At 44.2% G+C, this 26,655-nt stretch overlaps 1 protein-coding gene across 11 annotated transcripts in view; it reads right to left on the bottom strand.

The window, feature by feature from the left end:
- ATP10B (ATPase phospholipid transporting 10B (putative)) overlaps positions 1-26,655 on the bottom strand; it is a 458,548-nt gene that overhangs the window by 49,314 nt on the left and 382,579 nt on the right. For all 11 annotated transcript variants that reach the window (XR_003853353.1, XM_029583376.1, XM_029583380.1 and 8 more), the window contains 8 exons: positions 22,686-22,877; positions 19,179-19,779; positions 17,810-17,916; positions 14,730-14,856; positions 13,020-13,204; positions 10,129-10,447; positions 4,673-4,749; positions 3,025-3,150 (listed from right to left, as the gene is read on the bottom strand). Coding sequence is in view for 10 of the 11 variants with exons in the window: in XM_029583376.1 (XP_029439236.1) it covers positions 3,025-3,150; positions 4,673-4,749; positions 10,129-10,447; positions 13,020-13,204; positions 14,730-14,856; positions 17,810-17,916; positions 19,179-19,779; positions 22,686-22,877 (1,734 nt within the window). In the remaining variant the exon portion in view is untranslated. The remainder of the gene's footprint in view (positions 1-3,024; positions 3,151-4,672; positions 4,750-10,128; positions 10,448-13,019; positions 13,205-14,729; positions 14,857-17,809; positions 17,917-19,178; positions 19,780-22,685; positions 22,878-26,655) is intronic.

Here is a 26,655-nt window from a genome sequence, read left to right as displayed (position 1 = left end):
CATTACTGTGCATTATTGCTGCAGTATGCAATGTGCTATTGCTGCATTATGCCATATATTATTGTTGCATTATGCTGTGTATCATTGCTTTGCTATGCTAAGCATTATTGTGCTATGCTACATATTATTGCTGTGCTATGCTATGTATTACCGTACTATGCTACACGTTATTTTCCATGGAAAACAAGTACCTGCACAAGAAAAAGAGATGAGTAGGGCCAGTGGCAAGTTTCATAGGGGAAGTGTGTATGTACTCTTTCTTTGAAAACTAGTGGGAAGTCCATGGGTAAAAAGTATTCACGGACCATGGGCAACTGCTGACTGCCCTCAGATTGAGGCCATTAGCGAAGGCAGTCCAGATGGGCTTCCTCGTCTCTACCTGCTGATGGGTGTTTTGTCCTGTATAGTAGATATTCTTCATTCTTTCTTGCAGGACAATCTGCTTATTTTACTTTGCTGTCTTTGCTTTCAGTTCTCTGAATGTTTTGAGGGACTGCATGGTTTTCTTTTGGAAGTGGGGAACTGGGTTAGTGAAGACAACATAACCTTAAAAATGAAATATGCTGGCCCTTGATGTACTTCCTTTTATAATTTTTAGACTGGGCAGTTTTTACTCCTGATTCTTTGGGCTTCCAGCACAATCAGAACCAGGACTGGGATCTGGTGTCAGGAGTCTTCGTGTGCATCTGAGGAATTTCCCCCCCCCCCCTCTCTTATGTCCCCTGTCCAATTTCCTTTAGTCCTTGCAGTGACAGCTGAGGGCCATGCTTCTTCCAGAATCCTATAACCGTGGTTGCTAAGTCCAGCCATTAGGTGTCACCACTGCACAACGATTATGATTCACTTCCCTCCGGGGCTATAACCCTGCCTCTGTAGCATCCCTGGCTCTGGTCAAACAAAGGAGTGATGGCCTGAGCCAGGATTCAGAAGCCCATGTCAGTGCATTGCATGGCCACTGAGCCACTGTGCTGGCCTGATGCATCTGCTTTATGAAAAAAAGAGACATAGGTACTATGGCCTACTAGAAAGGTGAAAACATTGAAAAAGAGAGAAGACTGAGAGGTAACTTGATAGCAATCTTCAAATACTTAAAAAGGAAAAAATTCACAGTCATTTCCATGGGGAAAACAGTGTTTTGCCCAAAAAATGGGCTTTTGAAAAGTTATACAACCAATATGTGGGTAAAAATACATGATGATGATGAGATGAGAAATATATAATTTCTCATCTCATCATCATCATGGGTGATCCATCTCACGCTCTTTCAGCAGGAGAGTTCAGAGTGTGTTCCCTATATGTGGGTAAAAGTACACCCTTTCGGCCTATATGTTTCTCATCTCTTCATCATCATGGGTGATCCATCTCACGCTCTTTGGGCAGGAGCGTTCAGAGCGTGTTACAGCATTGTGCACTTTTAGCCACGGTGTAAAGAGACATTCCTGTGGCTGGGGTTGGGGAGGGGTTTGGAATTCTGCGCACACTTTTGCATTTTCAAAAGTACGTATGTAATTTTCCCTGAAAACACTCTGTGCGTACATTAGCGAGTGTAAATGTGTGCGAGTAGTTTTTTTACATTTTTTTGGGGGTGGAGGGAATAATTTACAAAGGGAGAGCACTTGTGTGCTTTCCCTTTGAAAACCGTAGCCTTTACACCTAAGCAGGCAGTAATAAAAATTCCCCAGAAAGTTACAATGAGGATGGAGATTGACCGAGGGAATAACCAATCATTGCTTTCAATTACAGCACGAGAAAGTGTGTTAGCTTTCATGGCCAAGCACTGGCACATGAAACCTAGGTGGTGTGGCAGAATCTTGGTCACTGGAGTTTTAAGGTCAGTGTGGATAAATAATTATCCGACAGCAGGGCCGGATTTAGGCAGAGGCAACACAGGCACCTGCCTTGGGCGCCAAATTCTGAAGGAGCTGCAAAACTGAGACTCCCTCTGCTGCTCTCTGCTTTCCAGGCACAGGGGAAGGAGGGAAACTCTTGTGGTCACTCCTCTGACTAAGGGCGCTGTCACCTTAAATCCGGCTCCGAACACAGGTAATTGCGAAGAGTCTTAAATTTTGATGGAGCCAAATATCCAGGCACAGCTTCAAAGGGGTGACACCGTGGCACTCTGCCTATGGATGCCAAAATCTTAAACCCTGGCCCTATCCAAGATGGTACAGAAAGAGAGGCAGGAATGAACTGGATGGACCTTTCAAGTCATTTGCAGTCCTAGGCTATGAATCCAGGGCTTTATTCTGATTACTTAATTGGAAACCTCTTCATACAGAAACACTACATAGTATAAAGTACAGTCTAAGGAAGATCAGGATCATCTCTTCAAGAACTACCATCATAGGCCATAACCATCTTATCCAAAGCTCTGGAAAGCACCAGTGGGCCTTCTGTATGCCATTGTAACAGCTTCTATTGCCATCCGCATATTTCAGATATTCTAACACCACATTCCTTCTGAGTTTATATCAGGGTGTTTTTTGCATTTTAAAATAGGTGCAAAAGAGTAGAGAAATGCCATCTTATTTTAGAAGTCATTACATTGCATGGAATGGGTTAATATTGCTATTTCTTAGATTCTTGGGATCTGTGCATACATATTATAATCATTTTTATATCCAGTATGTCTTACAGAAGTTTTATATGTGATTACATTTTGAAATGGTTTTTTTCCCCCCTTATTTTTACTTGCAAACCTATTTTGTTAAAGCAGGGATGGTCAGCTCCGGTCCTCAAGAACCACAAAGAGGCCTGGGTTTTCAGGATAACCACCGTGAATATGAATGAGATAGATTTGAATGCATATTCATTGTGGACATCCTGAAAAGCAGGCCTGTTTGTGACTCTTGAGGACTGTGGAGGGCCACCCCTGTTTTATAGGCTGAGTTGCTGTTTGCTTTCTTTTTAACATTACCCGTTAGATCTTCCCCCATGCAGAACAAATCCCTGGAAATGTGGTTGGCAGCGGTACTGCTGATAAACCTTAAACATGCTATCATTTGTTTTCCTGCTGTAACTTACCACATTCTTGTAAAAGAAGTATATCACCATTTTTGCCAAGCGAGAGTAGCACCAATGTCCATGAACCAAGAGCAGTTTCTTTAGATACTTAAATCGAGATATGGCAAAATCACTGGCCATCACAGCCTGAAATAAAAATCCGATAAACCACTGTTAATATCAAAGACAGATGGAGGTCTATATTCAATCACTATTAAACTTATCTGGGTAACTTTGGAGGGATATTTAATAGTGCAGCAGCGGTATTGAATACAGCCAGCTAACTTAGTCGGATAACTCAACTCAATCCCAGACCACCCCTAACTTAGCCGGCTTTAGCTGGTTAGGTGCCCAAACATTCATTTGGCCAAATAACGTCAGAGTTATCCAGTTAAATGCTTTTCAATATGGATCGCATGGGTCTTATCAACCTACTTGGTCACTCCCATCTTTAGGAATCCAAGCATAAATCTGGCCCTGCTGCCCTACTCCTTAACAGAAGCCATGCAAACCTCGCAACAATACAGGCAAATTATGACCAGGGGATGGACAGATGGACTCAGTAGAGGGAGTTGTTTCCGATGCAAAGGATGTGGCCCCAACCAAAAGGTTTAAACCTTTCATTCCAACAAGATCAAAAGAGGGATTAGCAGAGTCACTATAGACACAATGGAGATAATTTGAAGATGCCAGGCAATGCTGTTGGTTTAAGACAGGATTTGAAGTATCCCAACATCATGCAGGTGCAGTAACGTCACTGCCTTCTGCCTTTCCAAGTCTGGCACTGAGGTCCTTCTGTCTGGCATTTGCCCTTTCCGCCTCCTCCCCTGTTCCCAGATACTGAATGGGGGCCTGAACACATTTCTTCAAGACAAGAACAAGAAGCCATTCAGGCAACATCATCTTTTGCCCTGATCTGGGGAAGGTGGTGTCAGCTCCCAAAAGCTCGCCAAGAAATGTGTTAATTAAGTCCAAACAAAGGATACAAACATATAGATATTTTTTTATTAACCTTTTCTTTCATGCATTCAAGACAAGTAAAAAAACAGAGTCAAGTGGATCAGGCAACTATACTGGGAGTAAAAATTCACTGTTAAACCAGAGCTGCCAAGTGATTCAGTTTCTGAGGAAGTCTTTAGTCCAGACTGGGGGTTTGTGAACTCCCCCTGTTGCTTTTGTGAACTCCCCCTTCCCTGCCTCTTCTAAGATCTCTGGGGCCAGGGACTTCTCTAACTCCCCTCCCCCTTACCCCCCCTTCCATGGTGACCCAGCACATTGTGAAGGGCAGGAGCAAACTCCACTCACTCCTGCCCCATTGATGTCTATTTAAAAATGGCAGCCTCAGTCCTCCTGAGCAGCACCAAAGTGATGTCACTTCAGCGTCTGCTTCCGGTATGGCCAATGCCATGTTGTAGGATGTAACCACCTGTTACTTCTCAGGAAAGGGCATGTGCCAAACCTTGAATCACAGAGAAAATAGTCTCTACCCCCTTCGGATGTATAGTTTTGTAGCAGCCACTTGCCAGTAACATTTCAACCTAGTCAACTTTTTTGTGTAATTTACTGAGCACCCTATGACTGAGGATGATTCCGGTAGATTTTCTTAAATGCGCTTTGCCTTGCATCCTCTCCAGATAAATGAATTTACTCGATCGATTAGTATCCCCACCTGCATGCCTTCTTGGCCGGAGATCCCAATGCCAACATCAGCAGCTTGAATCATGCTTACGTCATTCGCACCATCACCTAGAAAAGATTGAAATATAGTTAATTGGATGGTGAGAATCAACAAATAGCAAGCAAGAACGAGCACTGAGGTCTACCCTTTGATGTCTGTGTGATCTTTGAATCTCCCAGCAGAATGCTGTGAGCTCACAGTCTGAATGGTGGAAAGGGTTATTTAAAAGAACAGATGGCATCTTAATCCCTAGAACATTTCTGACTTAATCTGATTTTCTGACTCCAGACTCACCACAGGTCTTATTTTTCATTTTATATAGCGAGAGAACTACCTAGTTCTAGCCACGTACAGTTGTGAAATATTATAGAGTGCCCAATTCATATAGTTTTCTATTTCAGTCTTTTGGCCCCCGATCTTGGAGCTACTGCTCATATGAGAGGTCTGGGAATCTTTCCAATGAAGCATCAACTCTTGGGCTTTAGTACTGAAACAGTGCATGGTTCTGGCAAGGCTTGGAAGCCTTCTAAGTCACTAGACCAGAGCCAAAACTCTTTTGACAGATAGCTGTCCATTATCAGGAAAATATTGCAAATGTTTTCTTATTTCTTTTGTGAGACAGACCTATAATATCGCACTGGAGAGAACAGCAACATCAAGCTTTGGTGTTTAATCTTCTATTTCCTTTTTAATAAATGTAACACCTGTATTCCATCATTTATGCCAAAGATGTACTAATTACCTACATGCGCAGCCCATTCTCAATTCATTGGAGTCCACATCTCTTAACCAAAGCTTAAATTATTATAAAGCTCATATCCATTTAGCCAGCGATGATATGAAGTGTCGTGGGATCACACCAGTACACAGACACCACTGCTTGCTACCTCATAGTCACTTTCACATTTGTTAGGGGCTCTGAACACTGATGTGCTCCCGATTCACTTTAAGAAGATGGACATAAATAGAAAATTAAAAAAAGGGAGACGCAACGAGTCATGTCTGTGTGGCAGAGAGCAAGAAGGATTTGCAGTGAGCGACGTTTCATATGTCCTAGGCCCAAGGAGAGTAAAGAGTTGCTTAGGGCCCCAAGCAGGCTGAAGAGGGCCCCAGACTCACTGTTTATTGTTATTATTCTCCCTATGGACTTTTCTCCTTATTTTGTCTACCCAATTATGGCCCCCAAAGGGCTAGCACCATCTTTGACTGGTTGCTATAATTTTTGCTATTAAATGCAACAGAAGCCCTGTGCTGCAGATGAAAAGGTGGGGCAAATTAAGATAAACTTGTTTGTTCTGTGGGCCAATCTTGCATGGTATTGAATTGATATTATATAATAAAAGGTCCTATTTACAGCACTCATTACTTTAATACTGTCATGTATTTGTATGGCTCAAAAGGACTGAGGATCAAGGGTTCCTTTGTTCAGATTGCATGTAAAAGTTACAAAAGCTAGCAGTAGGTCAACTACCATTTCCAACCAGTGAGAATAAAATTAAACTACGTAAATTGTGATATACAGCTGTCAGAAGAGATGCAGAATTATAGCTGAAGAATGAAAAAAAAAAGAAAGATAGTATTATTTTTTCAAAGTGCGTGCAGAAGTTGGATCCGTTTATTCAACATTTTGCCTTCCCTCCGGTCTCCAGTGTAGCATGTTGGGGTAGGACTGCGACATGATCTTTTGCATTGCTACATTGGTCATTGTCAAGGGAGATTAGGAAAGGAAACTTTGTAGCCTCCTAAGCATTTCTTGATGCAAACTGGAAGGGACCTTTTGTCAAACAACCTCTTCTGTTGTAATTAGGATGTGTATAAAATGTCCAGAATGTCATAAACACTGAATCCCAATGAGTCTCCCCAACAGTATGGCCATGATATGCAAGCCTACATAAGTGCAGATGTCAGAGATAGGGAGGGTCATGTTGAAAACAGCCTGCATAGGAAAACTGGCAAAAACAGCTTTCAAAGCAGACTTACATGCAAAAAATTATCCCACCAAATCTACCTGGCATAAGACACACCTGCTATTTGCTGCCCACAGATTTTTCTTGAAAAATTACAAGCATACTGCCTGGATTTAATAAAAGCATCATAGTGGATAATACTTTAAAATCGTTGGTTCAGTGTGCTGCAGCAGTCAAAAAAGCAAACAGAATGTTGGGAATTATTAGGAAGGGAATGGTTAATAGAACGGAAAATGTCATAATGCCTCTGTATCGCTCCATGGTGAGACCACACCTTGAATTCTGTGTACAGTTCTGTTCGCCGCATCTCAAGAAAGATATAGTTGCGATGGAGAAGGTACAGAGAAGGGCAACCAAAATGATAAAGGGGATGGAACAGCTCCCTATGAGGAAAGACTAAAGAGGTTAGGGCTGTTCAGCTTGGAGAAGAGATGGCTGAGGGGGGGGGGGAATATGATAGAGGTGTTTAAGATCATGAGAGGTCTTGAACGAGTAGATGTGACTCAGTTATTTACACTTTCAAATAATAGAAGGACTAGGGGGCATTCCATGAAGTTAGCAAGTAGCACATTTAAGACTAATCGTAGAACATTTTTTTTCACTCAATGCACAATAAAGCTCTGGAATTTGTTGCCAGAGGATGTGGTTAGTGCAGTTAGTGTAGCTAACTGCACTAACCACAAAAAAGGAGTGGATAAGTTCTTGGAGGAGAAGTCCATTAATGGCTATTAATCAATTTTACTTAGGGAATAGCCACTGCTATTAATTGCATCAGTAGCATGGGATCTTCTTGGTGTTTGGGTAATTGCCAGGTTCTTATGGCCTGGTTTGGCCTCTGTTGGAAACAGGATGCTGGGCTTGATGGATCCTTGGTCTGACCCAGCATGGCAAGTTCTTATGTTCTTAAAATCTGTGCATACTTCCAAATTCCTCTTCAACTCTGCCCCCAGGAAGGGCCCCACTCCGTCTAGGTATGCTTATGTGTGAATATGTCACATATTGAGCATGCAGTTTTATAAAAAGCCACTTCTGAAAATAAAGGATTGCTTTATGCACAGAAGTCCCTTTGACAATTATAATGAGGACATGAAGAGCCAGTCTTTACTTTTGGACATTCTTGTTATTTATCTGAAGTCTTAAAGATTAGCACTCCTGTTCACAAGTTTCAGACTTGGGCCATTTCAACCACTTTTAGGCACTCATTTACAAAATAAAGACATGAACACCTGATGGGGTGACTGTATCTGTCTGTCACCTTGTATCAGCAAACAAACCAGTGAACCAACTGAGATGAAATTCGAGATTGCTCACTTTGTAAGATGGCAGTTTGGGAGAGGTGTCATTTGCTTGCTTTTGCTTCATTTCCTTATGCTCCAGTGCACATTAATGCATATCACCTGCCTGCTACATGATCTAAACAGGTTTTATGAGCAATAAGCTACTTTTGTGTGTGTAAAACCTGTTACCGCCAGGAAGCAAGTTAACCCTTACTGCAACAAATGAACGCCACTCCCTCATATGTGTGGACCCCATGGCAGTACATGGTCTTTACATCTTCTGCTTGTGCTACCATGTGTCAATATATGTGGGTGCATTTTTCAACAATAATGGAGTACCTATGTCTTAAAGACAGGACCATCCCTCAAAAGAAAAAGCTGCATCTCTATATATCTATTCTTTGCACGCATCTATAATCATGGTGATTTGTTAACAGCTTGTAATAATAAAATGTATTAATTGCCAATGTATTACAATGTTTTGTGACAGGGATGCCATGGTAAAATACCATGGACAAAGTCACTTTTGCTTTCGGAAATGATGACCCATGGTTAGGAAGTTTTAACATTGCTGGTTGGCACTCAGAAGGCGGCTGGGCTTGATGGACCTCTGCCTTTCTTCAGTTTAATCAACCAAATAACTATGTAACTGCATCATAAGACCGTAAGATTTGCCATACTGGGTGAGACCAAAGGTGCATCAAGCCCAGTATCCTGTTTCCAACAGTGGCCAATCCAGGTCACAAGTACCTGGCAGGATCCCAAGGGGTAGAGAGATTCCAAGCTGCTTATCCCAAGGATAAGCAGGGGATTTCTGCAATTCTACCTTAATAAAGAAACCGCGATTCCGTTGGGGAAGTGGGACGTGATGGGGGCGGGGAATAGGGCTGGGCCTGGCGGGCGTTCCCCGGGTTGAAAAGGGGACGCGTGGCTTGAGCGTTCCCCTTTTCGCCCAGGCAACGTCGACTCCGGTTCTTTGTGCCCCTTCCGCCCTCCCACTATATTTAGCTAGAGTGAGTCTATACTTGTCGCAGCCCCTGGTGTTGCGCGGTGACCAGCCTAGTCACACCCCCGCATATAGGTTAAATAGGAGACGGCCCTGGGGCCAGCGGCCTTGGAGGGCTGAAGCAGGCGGCCTTGACTGGGGCCAGCGGCCCAACAGGTCCTGCAGAGATCCTCAACGCTTTGACGGCCAAGAGGGTGAGGGAGCACCGAGGCACTTAGACCAAACGACTGTGACTTTTACGGTCAGGTCCCAGACAATGACACTGTGGCTTCGATGGCCAGGTGTCAGAGGTAGCTGCCCGGCTTCAAGCTTAGCACTTTCTTGCAAGGTGTTAGCACTGGTCACCAAGAGCAAATTCAGTAGTTAAGTTAATGAAGTTATACAAGTTGTATTATTATGCTATTATAGTTGTTGCTATATTATATTTTGCTGTTACTGTATTTAAAGGGCTGCGGCCATTATTTATCCAACCAATAAAACTTATCAAACGTTAAGCTGCGTGAGCCTTTGTATTTGGGGAAGGGGTTGACGAAGCCTTTCGACTGCCCACATTGTGGTTTATGGACTTCTCAAGGTCAGTTGTCATTCTGCAGGTATGTGATGCTCCCAAATTCTGTTGCATAATAACTGAAAGTGACAGCTGAAAAAGATTCAAGTGTTCAATCCAGACTGCCCAGCAATTGTTTAGAGTAACAACCTCCGCTCCGTGCAGGCTACCCTCCTGCCTTCTGTTCCTATGCCACTAGATGGAGAATTGGATGTTTTGATCCGAGTCGTTTCATTGCCCTTGGTGTTTGCTATCAAATTAAATTAACCAAACTTGTTGATTTAAAAATCTGTTGATAGCCTTGTTGGCTTTCATTTCCTCTCCAGCCAGTGAAGTTCATTGTAAAGCAGAAGTGGCCACATCTGTTTTGTTTCTGCTTGTGGGTGATTGGGTAATATCACTGAATAGGTGATACAGCATCTAAACTCATAAAATTATTCAGACTGTATCCATAGTAGATATCTTGTTATCTGAGTTATTCAATCCAAGACCAAAAGAGAGGCATTAAATACCCTAGGTCCTCTATCTCAGACGAAAAACTAGACAGCAGAAGCATATTACTTATGCATAATCCAAGAAAATCATCAAATATAAATATCATGGAAGCTGTCAATGAACAAGAGTGCATGAGACCCAAAATGGCTCCATACCTATGGAAAGAGTCATGACCTTCAGCTTGTCCCGGACCAGCTTAACTACCATGCTCTTCTGTAGGGGCGTGGCACGACAGCAGAGCACCGAGCGGCAGGCCCGGGTCAGCTCCAGGAACTTCTTCTCCAGGTTCCCTTGAAAGATGATGCCCAATGTTTTCCCATCGATCACCAGCCCGAAATCCGGAGCTATGGGTGGGGGGTCCACGGGTGGGGGAGGTGCTCTTCTCCTTCCAAGGAACCACCACTTTGGCTTCTTAGGCTTGGAATACTTTTTCACCTCTTCCAAAGTGCAGTCAAGCAGGGACTCACAGGTTTCCTATCAAACGAGAGCAAAAGGTTATGCCGCATTTCCACCTCCATTCCCTCTAAGTTAATTAAACTACAGGAAAACGTCCATTTAAAAAAATGTGTTTGTAGAAGGGAAGTTATTTTTCCACACTGACTGCAGGTCCCCCTGCGAGTCACTAACGCATTAGAGTGGTCCCACCAAAGGCAAACTTTACCGCAGATACTGTTTGTCATACAATACATGCACCCATCTCTCTTTCCATGTACAAGCTATTGGAGCGCTCAGCAATCCCCGTACACATTCTGGTTGCCATGCTGCTCCTACTTCCCATACAATGCTGGCACCACAAACATTTTCAAAATTTGTGGGCCAGCTATGCTGATCTCATGAGACAAAGAATTAGGCAGGCAGAAGCCAACAGAAGCAGCAGGACTGGATAGTGCTAGGTAGGGATGTGAATCGGAACCGGAATCGGTTCCAATTCCTGTTCCGATTCACATCGTGAATTTTCCTTTGTGCGGTCCGATCGGGGTTTTTTTTTTTTTTTTTTTTTAATCGGCTGCGCCCGAGCCGATTAAAAAACCCCACCCCGACCCTTTAAAACTGCTCCCTTAGCTTCCCCCCCTCCCAACTCCCCCCCCCCCAAGTTTTAAAATTACCTGGTGTTCTAGCGAGGGTCCCGGGAGCGATCTCCCGCTCTCAGACCGTCGGCTGCCACTAATAAAAATGGCGCTGATGGCCCTTTGTCCTTACCATGTGACAGGGTATCGCGGGCCATCCAGTGCTCCTACCATGTGACAGGGGCCAGCCAATGGCAAGGATACCCTGTCACATGGTAAGGGCAAAGGGCCATCGGCGCCATTTTTATTAGTGGCAGCCGACAGCCCGAGAGCGGGAGATCGCTCCCGGGACCCCCACTGGACCACCAGGTAATTTTAAAACGTTTTGGAGGGGGTGTCGGGAAGGTGGGGGAACCTAAGGGAGCAGTTTTAAAGGGTTGGGGTGGGTACAGGGCTTGTTTGTGTGTGCCGTTTTTCCCGCCCTCCCCCAAAGCGATAAGAGAACCCCACGAACCATTTCATGGGGTTTTCCTATCGGTTTCGGGGAGCCCCCGATTTCTGACGACTTTGAAAATATTGTACAATATTTTCAATCATCAGAAATACGATTCACATCCCTAGTGCTAGGTGGGACTTCACGGGGGCCAGGATTTTGAGGAGAGACAGTGTCAGATTTCAGCAGTGGACCCCCATGCTGTGGCAGAGCTCATGCCTCACAAATATCTTGCAAAGAGGTGTTGTCTATTGTTTGGCACTTGGCCTCAAAAGCTTATGGATACAAGAGTTACAGTCTGCATGACTAAGACCTGTCAGCAATCTGACCTATCTAGGCCCTGCCACATCTGATAGGAGAAAAGCTTCTCAAAGCATATTCACAGCAATGAATCTGGGCAGGCTTGATTTCTGGTGGTTACTGGATGCAATGATCCAAAAGAAATGATCGATGCAAGTTCATTATGTGACATTCTTCTTGCAGTGAAACACAAGTTCTTTTACCACAGATTTTCTTTCTTTAAAAATAATAATAAAAATCACTGCAGTAAATTGCCAGGGCAGCCCAAAAAAAAAAGGGGATTTTTTTGACCTGCACACAGAGCACCTGAAAGATATCTTACTTCCTTGTTCTTTGTGTAGCACAAACTAATTAAACAGATCTGAAGCAAAAATATAGCAAGTCATTGGCATGAACATCTGTTTTGACATCCGTGCAGCAGAAGGAGTGGTAACAACCATGAGACTGGCTGCAAACATTATATGTGCCTTCAATTGAAAACACTGAAAAGTGCCATTCAAATCCAGTGCTTTAAACTCCTCAAGAAAACCATGAATCCCTGGAGAACGTGCAGGCTCCACTTTTGAGGAAACAGCAGTTCTGAGTTCAGTGCTCCACCTTGCGCCTGTTAAAAAGTGAGCTAAGCTTTTGCGCAGTGTGGAGCATGGACACCAACCCAGAGGCTAACTTAACACGTAATTTGGAAAACAAAAAAATGTGCTGCCTTCGTATATCAAGTTTCCAATCGCACGCATGGTAAGTATGGACCGCCCGAATACTGTGGATGTATTTCTGGGTAAATATTTAGGCAGCTGGAGAGACATTGAGGTCCATATTCAGCCACTGTGTGGCTCGGCTAGTCAGCCAGATAAATGTATCCGTCTAACTTAGCCCATATATTCAACAGCACGGCTGCGTCACTGAATTATATCCAACTATCCTAAAGTTAGCTGGATAGGTTTAGGCAGGTGTATGGGTTGACCAATTAGCCAGAAACTTATCCAGCTTGCTCAGCAACTCCCAGTTATGCCCCCAGTATGCCCCTAAACTCTAGCCAGCTAACATTATCAAGCTAGACTTTAAGCCGGAGAAGTGCCCAAATCTTCACTTAGCCGGATAACTTCTGAGTTACGCAGCTAAATGCTTTTGAATGTGGACCTTGGCTATGTCCTGTCTTGTGGGTGCCTGCAGACAACAGCCTTCCAGCGGACTGGGCAGTATTGCATCCACTGGCAGTGCCGGGAAAGATCTCTCTGCACTGACGCACCAGGGTCTCTGTGTTGATGGTAAAGATCATGTCCTTCTGGTCTAGAAGGTGGCATGAGTAGGCGATGTTAATGGCAGTCTCCTGTTTGTCGCCAGTCAGCACCCAGATCTGAATGCCCGCTTCCCGGAGTGCTGCAATGGTGTCCGGCACCCCTTCCTGCAGTCGATCTTCAATTCCTGTAGCTCCTACGAAAGGGTGTGAAGAAAAGCAAAGGCAGTAAGCATTTAAGGAGGAGCAGTTCTGAAAGTCAGGAAAATCTTGCAAGTTTAAAACTGTTTTTAAAAGCATAGGGTGATAAACTGAGAAGGCTACACCCCGCTGATAAAAGGAGGGCCAATCAGCTGGAACCATTTTCCCTGTCTAAAATGCTGGTTTAATTTAGTAGTGAATCTGAGCTGTTTCTGGAGCTGGCGGTGAAGCCCGGCATCACAACGCAGAGCAGCGAAACCTGGAGACTCTGTATCAATCCCACACTTCAACGCTCACAGTGAGGTCCACGTTCAAAAGATTTGTGCGCATCAAATCAGCTTTCAGCCGTATAAATCTGGCCCTTTAAAAATATCCCCCTTTGTCCAGGTAACTTTGTACAAAGCGTCTGCATGGACGAAGTTACCAGGAGCAAAACGGGCAGGGCTGGAGAAGGGGTGAAGGCGGGATTAACATATTTAGTAACGTTGTTCAAATAACACTGCGGAATATCCAGATAAAAGTATCCGGATAACTTATCTGGTTTTTGACTATGGACTTCAATGTGACATTGAGGAAGTCACTTAACCCGATTTTCTCAGGTTTCTCTCCCATTTCATATCTATGGGGAAAGGAAAGCTTAGGAAATCAGGCCCTACACTTTAACTGCTTAATACAGAACTTTTCTTGTTTTATTTTGGCCTGGCAGTTTCCTCCTGCTCCTGTTGACTTCCGGCTCAGTTGGAGCCAGGCGTCCATTGGGCTATAGATCCATGAACCTTCGTTTCGAGACATCCAGGGACTTGTCCTCTATTGGATATCACCTCCTGTCTGCTCAGACATTGTGGTAACAAGCCTCCTGGCCAGGGGCAGTGAACACTGCCTCTGCAAAATCCTTGCTTGCCCCGGAAACAGAAGCTGGGAAACAAAAGGCAAACCCACGTCTTCTGCGTGCTAGTGTAGAGCATTGCCATCGAGGCACTAGACCAACCCTATGTGGAGCATAAATTTAAAATATATGTGATGCAAAGATAAATAACCTGCATCTTTTCCAGAAGGAAGATCTGAAATTATACTATGAAGGCTACATAGAGAGGACTCCTCTATTCCAGTGGTTCTCAGTTTGGTTATTGAGATCCACCCAGCCAATCTCGTTTTCAGGATAACAACAATGAATACTGATGAAATACATTTGCATAGCTTGTAGACCCCGTTCATGCGTATAAAATGATGCATATTCATTCTGGGTACCCTGAAAGCCAGACTGGCTGGGTGGGCCTCAAGGATTGGGTCGACAACCTCTGATCTCTTTCATGAAAGATCCTGGAAAATAATAATAATAGTCCTAGGAAGACACAAGTTGCTTTAAAAAAATTCTCTTCAGCTTTCATTTCTAAAGGAAGACGTGCAGAGAAATCTTTGTGCCCAGTAAGGTTTTCAGACAACACTGACCTGGTTGCCAGCTCACCATGCAGAATACTTCTGCCGGACCGTATTTTTTGCAATTCTTTTGTTGGCTCTTACCCAATAAAGTGAGCCTGGTTTCCAGATGCTCGGCTGTCTCCATCAGCAGCTCATCGCGGTTGTCAATGGAAGCCTCAGCTTCCTTGCGAAAATTGGACCATTTCTGAAAATCCTCAGGGCTTAAAACCTGCAGGGAACAAGGACTCGGCTCAGTCACAGGGAAACCTCCTTCGGGTGCGGTGACCCCCCCACAGCCACTCGGGGCTTTCAAAAATATGCAGGAGCCTGCCCCCTCGGCTAACTTTTGTCTGGGCAATTAGTTACCCACAAAACATGTATCCCCGATACAAAGAGACGGAGCTGGGGCATTCCAGGGCATGGCTTCACTTTGCCAGGAAGCACCGATATTCAGCGCCATTTGCACAAAGTTAGCCTGAAAAATAAGCTCTGTCACTAGATCGTTTGTCTTTAAATGTAATACTTGAGTATAATAATTTTTTTTTGCATGCTGCCCCCTAACGTTTGTAGAGTGTGGATTATAACCATTGGAAATAAATACCTGGATAAATAGCCAGGTAACTTTGTCTGGGTTTTGTTCAGCGGAACCCTTCAATGCTGAATATCCAGGTAAAGCTGCCCCCCTTCAGTCAGTATGGATCTCCAAGGGTTAAAAATCAGTGCTAAGTTCCTTTTCTCCACCCTAACTCTGCCCCTGCAGTCACCCATTTTCCAGGAACCCAAATGTAGGGGGGGGGGGGGGTCCAGTGAAGTTAGGAGCCTAAATAGAGGTGCTCAGCCCTAGTCAATTTTCAAAAGGGATGATGTAGGCTCCTAACTTCCTAAGTTAGGCAGCTAAACCCTTTGAAAATTGATGCCAATGTGTCTCCAGTGTATGCATATTTCTGTCATGTAGATATACTGAAAATCCAACGGACTGTGGGGTCTTCCAGGACAGGTTTGGGGACACCTAGATTACACCCACAGAGCAGCTTTGCTAGGCAGATTATAGGAACAGATAATGATCCCAGAAAGGAGGCTGGACCACAACTGCAGCCCCGAATGGACCGCAGATATTTTATGAAGGCAAGACCCATTCAGTTGTAGAAAATAAGTCAAATCCTTAAGTTTACGTGTGGCACAGGCGTTGAAAAGCAGCCCACAGTGTGAAATGTTTGCACAAGGCAGAACCCTTCCCCCGCCCCCATCCTAACCCTGTATTAACCTGCCTGTCCTTGATTCACTTCTGTCGCAGCACGAACACCCAGGGTACCCTTCACCACACTGGGAAAACAGCCATCGCAAATACATTTTTACCCTGCTTGATTCTTAAAGTGCCAACTCTCTTCTTTTGCTTCAACGATTCTCGTGCCGCTTCCTGTACCACCCAAATGCCTACCTAAGGCAATATATTTTTGGAAGGTCCTGTTTCTTAAAAGCATGCGGTTTTTTTTTTTTTTTTTTTTATTATTTCCACTTACATTTTGGCGGTCTTGCCAACATTCTTTTGTTTGCTCTAAAATGATTTTAAATGTGTGGTGGGTTGTTTTTTTGTTTTTTTTTTTTCTAACTTGAGAAAACATCTTTAGATTAATTGCGCCGAGTAATTGGCTAATAAGCAAATATAAACCTGATCCTTAACAGGCACTGTGACTTGGTTAACTCAAAAGCTGACTGTTGACCTGTTGTCTGCCAGCTATGCAGCAATAAAATATAACTTTTGACTAAAAAAAACCAACATTCGCCTCGGTCGTTTGCGGTTTTCATGGGGATGTGTACGTTTCCCTTTTACCCCCTTTATTAAATCTATCAGAGGGCTGTGGGGTGGGGGTGGGGAGGGAACAAGCGCTCCCTTGTCAGTGACAGGCTGCAGACTGCGCAGAAAGCAGTATATTATTTAGAAGTAATTTTCGGCTACAGTTTAGTCCTTATGCACGTGTGGCAGGACTGCTGCTGCTGACTATATCTTGGCTACAGCTAGGCGCATAACTTTCTCCGGATAACTTTCGGGCAGATCTTTTTTTTTCATCCAGACTTACTTGCATTACTTTAGCTTGGGCACGCTTGACATCTGTGCTCATCAGCTAAAGCTTTACTATAGCCCCTCCCCTTTTTGTGTGCATAAATCCTGCCTGAAGATTTGTCGGGCTAACTCCCAAATACATATGCAGCTGAATAGCTGAAAAAGTTGAAGGTATTTATTTTATTTATTTATTTGCTTTTATATACCGACATTCATTAGGGTGTATCACATCGGTTTACACGTAAACAAAGGAGTCTAATAGGACGAGGGTCTTATTTTACATTGTGACAGCATGGAACTCGTAGCAACTAATAATCGTGAAACATGACAAACATATGTTTAAATTAACAGTGTAACAGTAGAGAACTAAGGAGAATAGGTTATTATATAATACTTAAGCTTATTAAGTTATATTTATTAAGTTGTACTTATACTTATTACAGTGTAAAGCTAGAAAACTAAGAGAAATGCCCATGAGATTCAGTGCAAGGCTCTGATTCTTTGCACTGCTTTTGAATGGACATCAGGCGTCACGGTTTTCACTGCACCTGCGTCCCACCTCTACCACCCTTTTTTTTTTTTTTTTTTAAAGATTGCACGGGACTATACTCATTTATCATTCATTTTGATTAATCTCAGGAAATAGCAGTGTTGAAAGCACTACAATGGCATTTGTCATCCAGGGATGCATCCGCCAGGCATTAGTTATGGATTATGTGGTTTCCTTCAATGCTTAAGGCGGAAAATCAGTTGCTACAGACTCTACAGATCAATGCAACAGATACACTGCGAAAAGAAAGCTTCCTGGTCTGAAACACCGAGTATCAGTGGGTGAGGACTGATGGGTTCTTCCCCTGTCTAGCCATTAGCTTCTGCCTCTTCTACTGTTACAGGTCCTATTTAATCTCTAGTCTCCTTTTTATTTTTTGCCTTCCCTGCCATTAGGGTCCCTTTGTGCCTGCTCCAAGCATGCTTGAATTCTTAGAAATAAAGTGGACCGATACGGAAAGCACACTGCATTACCGGAATTCTGCCATTGTTCTGTCTCCTTCCATCTCTGCTGGAAGTTTGTCGATGTTAGCAATTATAGAATTACGCTCACATGGATGCTCTCCCCTACCTTTTTAGCTATGCACAGCGTTCTGAGGCCATCCCTCGCATACCAGTCCAGATGCCTTTGAGTCCTCCCTTGTATTTTTAGCAGCCTCTTCCCCTCATCTGCACTGGCTGTAAAACAAAAGGTTCACACATTTCTAGAAGTTATTCTAGTCACATGTTTTCTCCAAATCCAACCTCAAACCCCTTAAGCCAGAACACTTGCAAATCCTTTCAAAGGTCATGGATCATGTGCCAGTCTACATGAGCTAGGGGAGTCTCCAGAATAATTTTCATAGTACTTTGTATCTGAGGCAGGACCCTGAGCAGCTTTACCATCTTAATCACAGCAACACTGTTTCACCCAGTCAAACTCAGGGAAATGAAGGTACAGTTAAATAAAGTGATTTGCCTAAGGTCATATGCAAGAGTCAGTGGTAAAGGCAGCAAACGTTCCCAAGCTCTAACCATAGCACTGCATCAACCTGATTTACAATCAAACAAAAAGTATTTGAAGACCCACATTAACCACAGCCTACAGCACAGACTGCTGGGAAGAAGGAAACTCTTCTGGATGGCTCTGTCTCATGTGAAGGAGTTCTCTATAGGCATCAAGAAAAATCACTTTAACCCAAAACACTACCGGGTACATTTTTTCAGCCTGACACAAAACTTTCAAGTTTGTACAAAACAACCCGATTCTCAAACACAAGATACCCACATAAATTGTGATTGAATATTGGGTTATTATAAGGCTAAATATATGGATATAACTTTTTCTAGTTCAAAATGATGGTGCAAAGATGCGTGCAGACTTTCTTAAAATGAAAGTTCTGTGCATAGGTTCATAGCATCTCTCCTCCCAGGGACCCCCAGAATGACCCCTTTTTAATGTGGCCCAATTCATGCTCTGAACGTACACTCATCGTTTCAGGCAGCTGAAAATTCCACCCATGTGCATTCAGTCAATCTGAGCTCATAACTCCTTATTTTATGTAGTAGATCCCAGCAAAGCCTTGGAAAACTTTACCTCTATCAGGATTGGCATTTCTAGGTGGGCTTTCGTACAAGCAAAACCACGACTTTCTAGGCCTTCATGGCCATATTATTTCAGAATACACAAACAACATGCGCCAAGCTGCCTAGGAATCTTAAATAGTCTGTTTTGTATTCAGAATACTTGTTTGAATAAGTATCTCTGATTAAGAAGGAGAGCACTAGGGATTGCTGTGGTAACTTCTGCACCTTAAAAGATGAAAAGCATTTATCTATCTGGACAAACCATAGGTCTCTGACATTCTTCTGTACCTCTGAGGACATGGAGATAACGTTGGGTATACTATAGATTATTAAAACTATGCAGTGGTGTTAATTTACTAGGAGAATCTAATTACCTCTTGCAGGGTCATCTAAAAGGTCCATGATGACTGAGTCTGCCCCTTTGCTATACACAATTATCTCCTTTGTAAGTGGGTGTCGCACGACCACAGACATCCTCTTTCTGACGGAGTCGAAGCCCAGTGTGTAAAGGAGCTCAAAGGTCAAGAGAGTTCCCTGCGGAAGCCTCACCGTCACCTGATCAGGAGTCCGGGACATGAGAGTAAAATTGTAGGCCCGAGCAGCGTGGACCAATGCAGCCTCATCAGGGCTCTCGGCCTCATAACAGAATTCCATCTCTTCCGGACTTGGCGCAACAGAAGCAATAATGTCCTGCATGCTGTCCTCCCTGCTGTCTATGCTGTTTTTACTGACTGAGGAGTGCTCTCTAGTGGTGACCACGCAGTCCTCGTCTGCTGAGACATTGTCTTTGTCAAGAAGCTCGCTGGGGGCTGGGCTGACTTTGTTGCTTTTGGTGGTCTGCGTCGCTCCCGTGTCCGAGCTGGAGAGTGTTGACGAGGAAGACTGACTGAGTCGCATGAACTTCAGCCTCTGGAACAGCTGCTGAACCTTTTCCAGGGATGTCCCCGGTGACTTCTGTAGTGGTGGCTCTGTAACCTTGGAACATGGATAAAAAGGAAGACGTTTATAATGGGACAGCAGGCCGTATGTGACCTGATGAACAGACATACTGTAAGTGATAACACAACAAATGCGAGCTCTTCCTTAAATCATGGGGATCAATTGGATCACAGTACTGGTGGTTGACATGATGTAAGTTTCTTTGTGCTGTTGGCAGCGTGTCTTATGGGAGTTATTACATGCACGTGTTTGGCATTGGGACCAGGAGATAAAACAAATGAGGTGACCCAAATGTGAGTGGAGAAACTCTTAGAATGAGACACTAGCAGTAGCAAATAATGTCTCATTTTAAAGTGCCTGCAACTTGTGCATTTGTAGCTTCTTCATAACAATTTTATTTCATTTGAATAAGAAGATGTGGAAACACTTCATGATGCCTAGTGTCCGAGTCTGACCACAGGCAGTAACCAACAGCAGGGCAGCTTTCAGCCCAATGTACTCTGACATTCCTGAGATTTCAAGTGCACTGAACTGGCTGTTTTCCTACAGGAGAGGAAAGGAATTAGGGTTTCTAAGTGCCATGGGCATTAAGGGTACATTAAAATATGAGCAAAGGGTCACAGCAGAAAATAGGATGAAGCTGGATGAACAGTTCAAAAGTATTTGGTGGTGGTGGTGGTGGTGGTGCTTGGGAGCAGGGAAACACAATTACAGGCTACATTGGCTCCCCATCTGGTTCCACATACATGAGGACCCTCATTTTTCAGTTTTCATTTTATTTTCCCTGGGAATTTTTCTAGTATTTATTACAATGAAAACAAAGTAAATCGACAAGTAAGGTCCCCCCCCCCTCCCCCCAGTTTTTGTTGTAGAGAACACTGCTAAATTCCCAGGAGAAATAAAATAAAACATGAACATAAAGGCCCCCCCTGCACCCGCAGTCCAAGTTTCTCCTCGATACTCCACAGCTCTTCCTTCCCCCTCGCCCAGCTGCTGGAGTTTCTGTTCTCTGCTCACGCTGCACCTTTCGATTCTTCTCTTCCGTCGCCCAACTCCCAACTCAACGGAGGTGCGATGTTTGCCCAAGCAGCCTCCTGGCTCCCTCTCTGGCCATATTTAAAGCCCATCTGAAAGCTTGTCTTCTTGGGGTTGCCTTAAAAATCTTAGACCCTGGCTCTTCCTGATCGCAGCCCTGTTGAGTTCAGTCGTATTTACTGTATTAAATGAATTTCCAGAAGTCTTGTCCATGTGTCTTGGCTAGACTGTAAGCTCCATGGAGCAGGGATGGTCTCTTATTTATAACTGCACAGAAGTATTTACAGCAACTAGGGCTCAAATAAAAAGATAAGTAGTAGTAGTAATAAGTAGTGGTTGTTATAGGGAGGACAGAGGGGCAGATATGATGATTTTAGGAGGCCAATATCTCTGTGGGAAACCAGGCTGAAAAGGTGTTGTGGTGAGGAGTTCCTGTATGGCCTAAAGTGGAGCAGTCCCTTCCACTGCATGTGCGACACTATACCAGAAGCAGGAGGTGTATCAGTCAAGAAACCAATTTGATTGGCTTAGCACCCCTGAATCTGTATTCATGCTATTCCGCATTCAATGCTTGTACAATCCCTATGAATGCGACGATTGTAGGTGTCAGGAAATGGGCATACCCGGAGGTCCAAAAGTGGGTTACCTCCTGCACGTTTGGAGCAAACAGAACTTGTCCGTAAATAAGCAGAAGGCCTGGAGCTTGAGCCAGTTTTTTTTTCACAATGTACTCGTTTCTAGTGACGTGCCCATGCCTGCGGTCCCACAGGAGCTATACCATTACCGGGAGATGGTGACAGCCCAACCTCACACCACTTCTTAAACTGGGACAATCTAAAGTGCCCCTTGAAAACAATCTGTCGCATGCAGGCAGGTATTTTTTTTTTATCAAGAGAACCATAACACTAAAAGCAAAGATTTCATATCAATGAAAACCAAGATAGACGAATTAACATTTAATTGGAAAATCCAGCCCCAAAGGACATGAAAGACATTTTGCACTATAGCACTGTGCCTGTATTCCTGATGAGATTTTCATTACACTATACCTGTTGTTAGTTTTACAGAATATTAAAAAGTACTAGAAAGAAGAATCCTGGTAAAACCCGGATGCTGGACCAACGATCACTAGAGCTATGCCAGAGTGCTTACATTTAGGGTCAGGACTGCTTTGTTCGTACCCAGCTGTTGCGGATCAGACTTTTCCAGCCTCAGGGTTTCCCCTTGAGACCCATAACTCCTGCACATCCCAGGGATTGCCCTGCACTCGCTGCATGAGTACTGGGTCTCTCCTGCCTGCATGCTGTTCTCTTGCATCACAGGACCAGGCAGCCTACGGTGGTCTGTTTCTAAATGAATGGCCCTCTCTGGGCTGAAAACAAATGGCATGACCCCCAACACACCCACACAAAAAAAGCAGGACGTATGAGTGGAGGGAAGGGAGGAAGGCACGGAAGATCCTGATCATTGTTATCCATACTGTGCTGTATTTCATTATAAGACCTTGCAGGGTTAATTGCATTGGCTCTGATGTAGGCACACACAGAAAGTTAAGTCTTGTCACAGAAAGCTTCAGCCTTAGCACCGAGTGCATGCTGTGTCCTGTTGCTGTGTTTCTCCTTGAACGATCACAGAGTCAGCTGCTGAATTCAGGCCCAATGTACAAGAGGGTCTTTTCTATTTTATAACTACGGGAAAAATGCTTAGTACATCGGGTTCCGAAAATTGTTCCATTCCTTCGGCAAGTTATTTAGCCTTTAAATCTGTGTGTGTGTAAAATGTTGGTCTTGTTTCGATCAGATGTTTATAATGAGCCTGAACTGGTAAAACGGAACAGAAATTGAAATAAATAAATTCATACATAAAACTTTGACTCAGTCTTGCAGATTTAATTGAGGTGTCCTTACCCGTTGCCTGGGCTCAGTTGCTGTGGAAACCATCACTGTATTGCAGATGGCAAGAGCCAGGAAGAAGTCGTTGATGGGGGAGACTTCTGGTCTGGTGCCGCTCACTGGCTTACCCCGTGACAGGGCGTCGATCTGGAGGGCAGACTCTTTTACTTTCTTCAGCAGAGTATGATCTGGGGCCACATCCTTTTCCTAGAGTACAAGACAGGATTTCTCGGTGATAATCTCGCATGCCAGTTCGTCACATGTATAATCACAGGTGCTGCCTCGTCACAGCTTTTGTAGTGGCAATAGACAATATAAACTTAATGCAGTCACTGTGTGGCTCAGCTAGTAAGCCTGATAAACATTAGGACAGGTCCTACAGGCCAACCAGGAGTTTGCTGGATATCTTATCCAGCTATGTCAACTCCTCCCAGTTATGCCCCCAGAATGCCCCTGACTTATCTGGCTACAATTCAGCCAGATAAGCATCCAAATCTTTATTTAGCCAGATAACTTCTCAATTATCTGGCTAAATACTTTTGAATATGGACTTCCTAGTTAATGAACAGTAATAGAAACGAGTGATGCAATTATTTAGCTACTAATATTGAGCAAGAAGTTGATTATTGTAAGTTGAAAAGATATTTATAGGGAGCTTGTAAAAAAATCATAGCTAGAATTTCAGATTAGGGTGAATGATAAACTGCCATTATCGCAATCAATAAAGACAAGTGCTGAACGTTGTGAGCTCACTCATTTCTTGCAACTGCGTTCTATCAGAAAGAGGCTATTTCTAGGCCAGTGCAACTGCATTGGGTCCTCTGCTTGGTGGCTTGACAGGAGGAGCAGTCACTGGGCTGCTGGCAGGAGGATCCAAGAGCACTGCTTCTTTCTCTGCTGGCCGGGGGACTCAGTGCAGCAGGGACATGGGAGGAAGGCTTTGCCCAGTTGCTGCTGCTACTGCTTACCACGTCTCCCGCCAAGGAATGGAGACCCAACCTTCCTCAGGAGGAGGGAAAGCAGCAGGGCAGTTACAAGAAAGAGCGGTGAGAGAGCGAGGGGGAAGCATTGAGAGGAGGTAGAGTGAGAGCAGGGGAAGGGTGAGAGGAAGAGGAAGAGGGGGGCATTGCGATACGAGTGACAGGTCGGATTACAGAGAAAGGGTGCGGGGTAAAGAAGGGAGACCAGAGGTTGAGAGCAAGAGGGGTGAGAAGGGTACAAGTTAAGGGGCTGGGGAACTGTGACAGCAAGGGGGGGGGGGGGGGTGAGTCCTACCTGGTGTGGCAATGAAATGCAGACTCATCATCATCGCACCAGACTCTATTCCAGTCTAAAGATCGCTCTGCTGAGAAGGTAGAGGCCTTAATTGCTCTTTTCCCATCTAAATTTTAAGGAAAATAATCTGGCTAACCCATGTGCTGCACAACCGTAATGGTCTTTAAGATGAAAGCAAATAAAATGGGATGAATTTTCCGATTTCAGGAAAGAATATAAGACTTCTCCCATTTTATTCTGGGAAACAGCCTAGGCTGTTATGCGAGGTGATATTATTTCTGTACCATTGCCCAGAAGAAAGCAATGACCAATGAAACACTGATGCTAGAAAGACAACTCCAACTGGCTATAAAAGCCTATGAGATGAGGAGTTGCTGGCCATCCAGATGGTACTCAACACTCTATTACATCAGACGGCTAAGAGGCATTTGCTTTTATTACAAATGCAAATTCTTTCATTTTGGGAATAAGTCACTGAGAGTCATGGCAAACCTAACAAGAAACTGGGCAGGCCAGCACTATATCTCTGCCATGCGGGACAGCTCGGACAAAGGTAGTGAACGTCAACAAAGATCTTTGCGCCTTATTTTGTACTTTGTCATTATTCACTGTCCACTGCTGATCCAACTCATATTGACAAGATAACAGAATATTTAGCTGAGGCAGGCATTCCTAAATGAATGACAGAGCAAGTAGATAAATTAAATTCACCAATACAATTACATGAAATTCAACGGGGGATACAACATGCAAAACTCTTAAAAGCTCCTGGATCCGATGGATATTCAGAAGAGTTTTATAAGATTCTGGCTAATAAACGTTTTGTTCCACTGGGGGGAATGTATGAGAAATTTGTTGAAATAGGTAATTTTCCTTTTTCATCTAAATGGCCCTTATTAGAGTGATACTCGGGACCCTATGATACCAGGCTCCTACAGGACAATTTCGCTCTTAAATTTAGATGTTAAATTGCTAGTAGGACAGCTCGTGGGACAGGATGGAGTTGGCTTTAGTGGCCTGCCAGTCCTGTTGCCATCTCCGCTAATTTCCATAAACCGGGGCCAGCTTAGAAAGCCCACCCAGCAATTTTCCACCCTTGCGGCTGTTCTCCCCCCTGTGGCCGATTTTGGTTTTTAACAGGGGCCACTGGACCCTGCTGCTTTAACTAACTGGCAACAATGCTTTTCTTGTTTGGCTTTCCCAAGACTTCCACTGACACTTTCAGCAGAACAAAACAGAAGCAGCCGGCCCCCACCAAAAAAACTGAACAATTTCAGGGAGAGAATGAACAGCGACGGAAATATCCATAGAAATAAAGACAAACAATTGGGTCTCGCTAGAATGACAGATGGGCGCAGTGCCAGCTGAGGGGGGAACGTTACTCCTCGGTAGTCGAGGCAGCACTGGTTACTGCTGGGGCTATTCTCTGAGGGCTCCAGGGAAGTAGGGAGTCCAGTTCTGCTTCGCTGCTTTCCTCATTGTCTGGAGTACAATGATATCATTAAAAAAAATGTGAAGACGCCCTGACACGGGAGATGTCATTCTCCGAGACGCAGTGACATTAGCAGCCGGAACTGCTATGGCTCTATCTGTCTTAGGGATGGGGAAGGCGGTGGCATTATTCACGAACCACATCCTCTGGGCACCCACAGGAAGCGCTCTCTTAAACACAGTGACAGCGAGCAGAGTTAAAACTGACAGATTTTCTTTACTAGTTCTAAGCTTTAAAGAACTGTGCTTTTCAATAAAAAAATGTGTTTCATTGGCTGTGCGTTTCACGGCGCTTTTTAAAGCCGCCGAACTAGCAAAAGTGTTGGCTTTAGATGATTTGGTTTAACAAAATCATTCGGATCCCTTCTCTATCATTGCAATTAATATTTCATTCCAGCCACTACAGCTCTGAAATTGATCACGAGGCAGGCATGATTTTTCTGTGGTGTACTTTGAACATGCGGCAGTGCTCAGTGAGAGTTTCAGACAATGTACAAGAGGGAGGGGTTACAACTTGACCGGCCAGATGTAGCACAGCCGGTTGCATGACTGGGGCTGTGTGAGGGAGTGTACAGGTGTCTCCCCCAGCCTACTTTAAAGGACTGGGCTCAGGTATCCCGCCCGATCCGCCTTAAGCTTGGGCTCCCCAAGGTATCCTGGGAGGGGGGAGGAGTCCAACCCCAAGCATAAAACCTGAGGGCCTAGACAGATTAGACAGGCCCCGGGAAGCTGGCAGAGTCCCAGCCTATCCATTGAGGACTTATCTGTAAGGTTAGTAAACTGTTTATACTTAGAGATTGCCCGAGTTCAAGGAGGCTGCTCTATTGTCTGCTGCCACTTGTGTGTCTTTAAGATCACTGTAAATAAAAAGCACTTTAAGCACAGGCAGAGTTTGTGTGTGCTTTCCTCTGGCTGTTACCATGCCACTGATCGCTTGAGTGCCACAGGATGACTTACTGATTTCCAGTGCTAACAGGCTAAAGCCCAACCCTTTTTTGGTTGGCTAAATTTTGCAGCCTTGTGAATGAGGAGGCTAAATTTAGCAAGTCAGGGAGGAGAAATGAAAATCTTTTTGACCTGGGAGTTTCCTCCTGTTCCTTTGGGCCTCCAGGTCAGTTGCAAACAGTGCCGGTATCCAGAGTGCACAAAAGCCTTTACTTCCAACTGTCTGGAGATTGTCCCCCCTGTCCCAAGGTACAAAAATCCAGTCATTTGAGCT

Source organism: Rhinatrema bivittatum, chromosome 18, assembly GCF_901001135.1.
Source record: "Rhinatrema bivittatum chromosome 18, aRhiBiv1.1, whole genome shotgun sequence".
Lineage (NCBI taxonomy): Eukaryota > Metazoa > Chordata > Amphibia > Gymnophiona > Rhinatrematidae > Rhinatrema > Rhinatrema bivittatum.
This window is presented reverse-complemented; position numbering and strand designations above follow the sequence as displayed.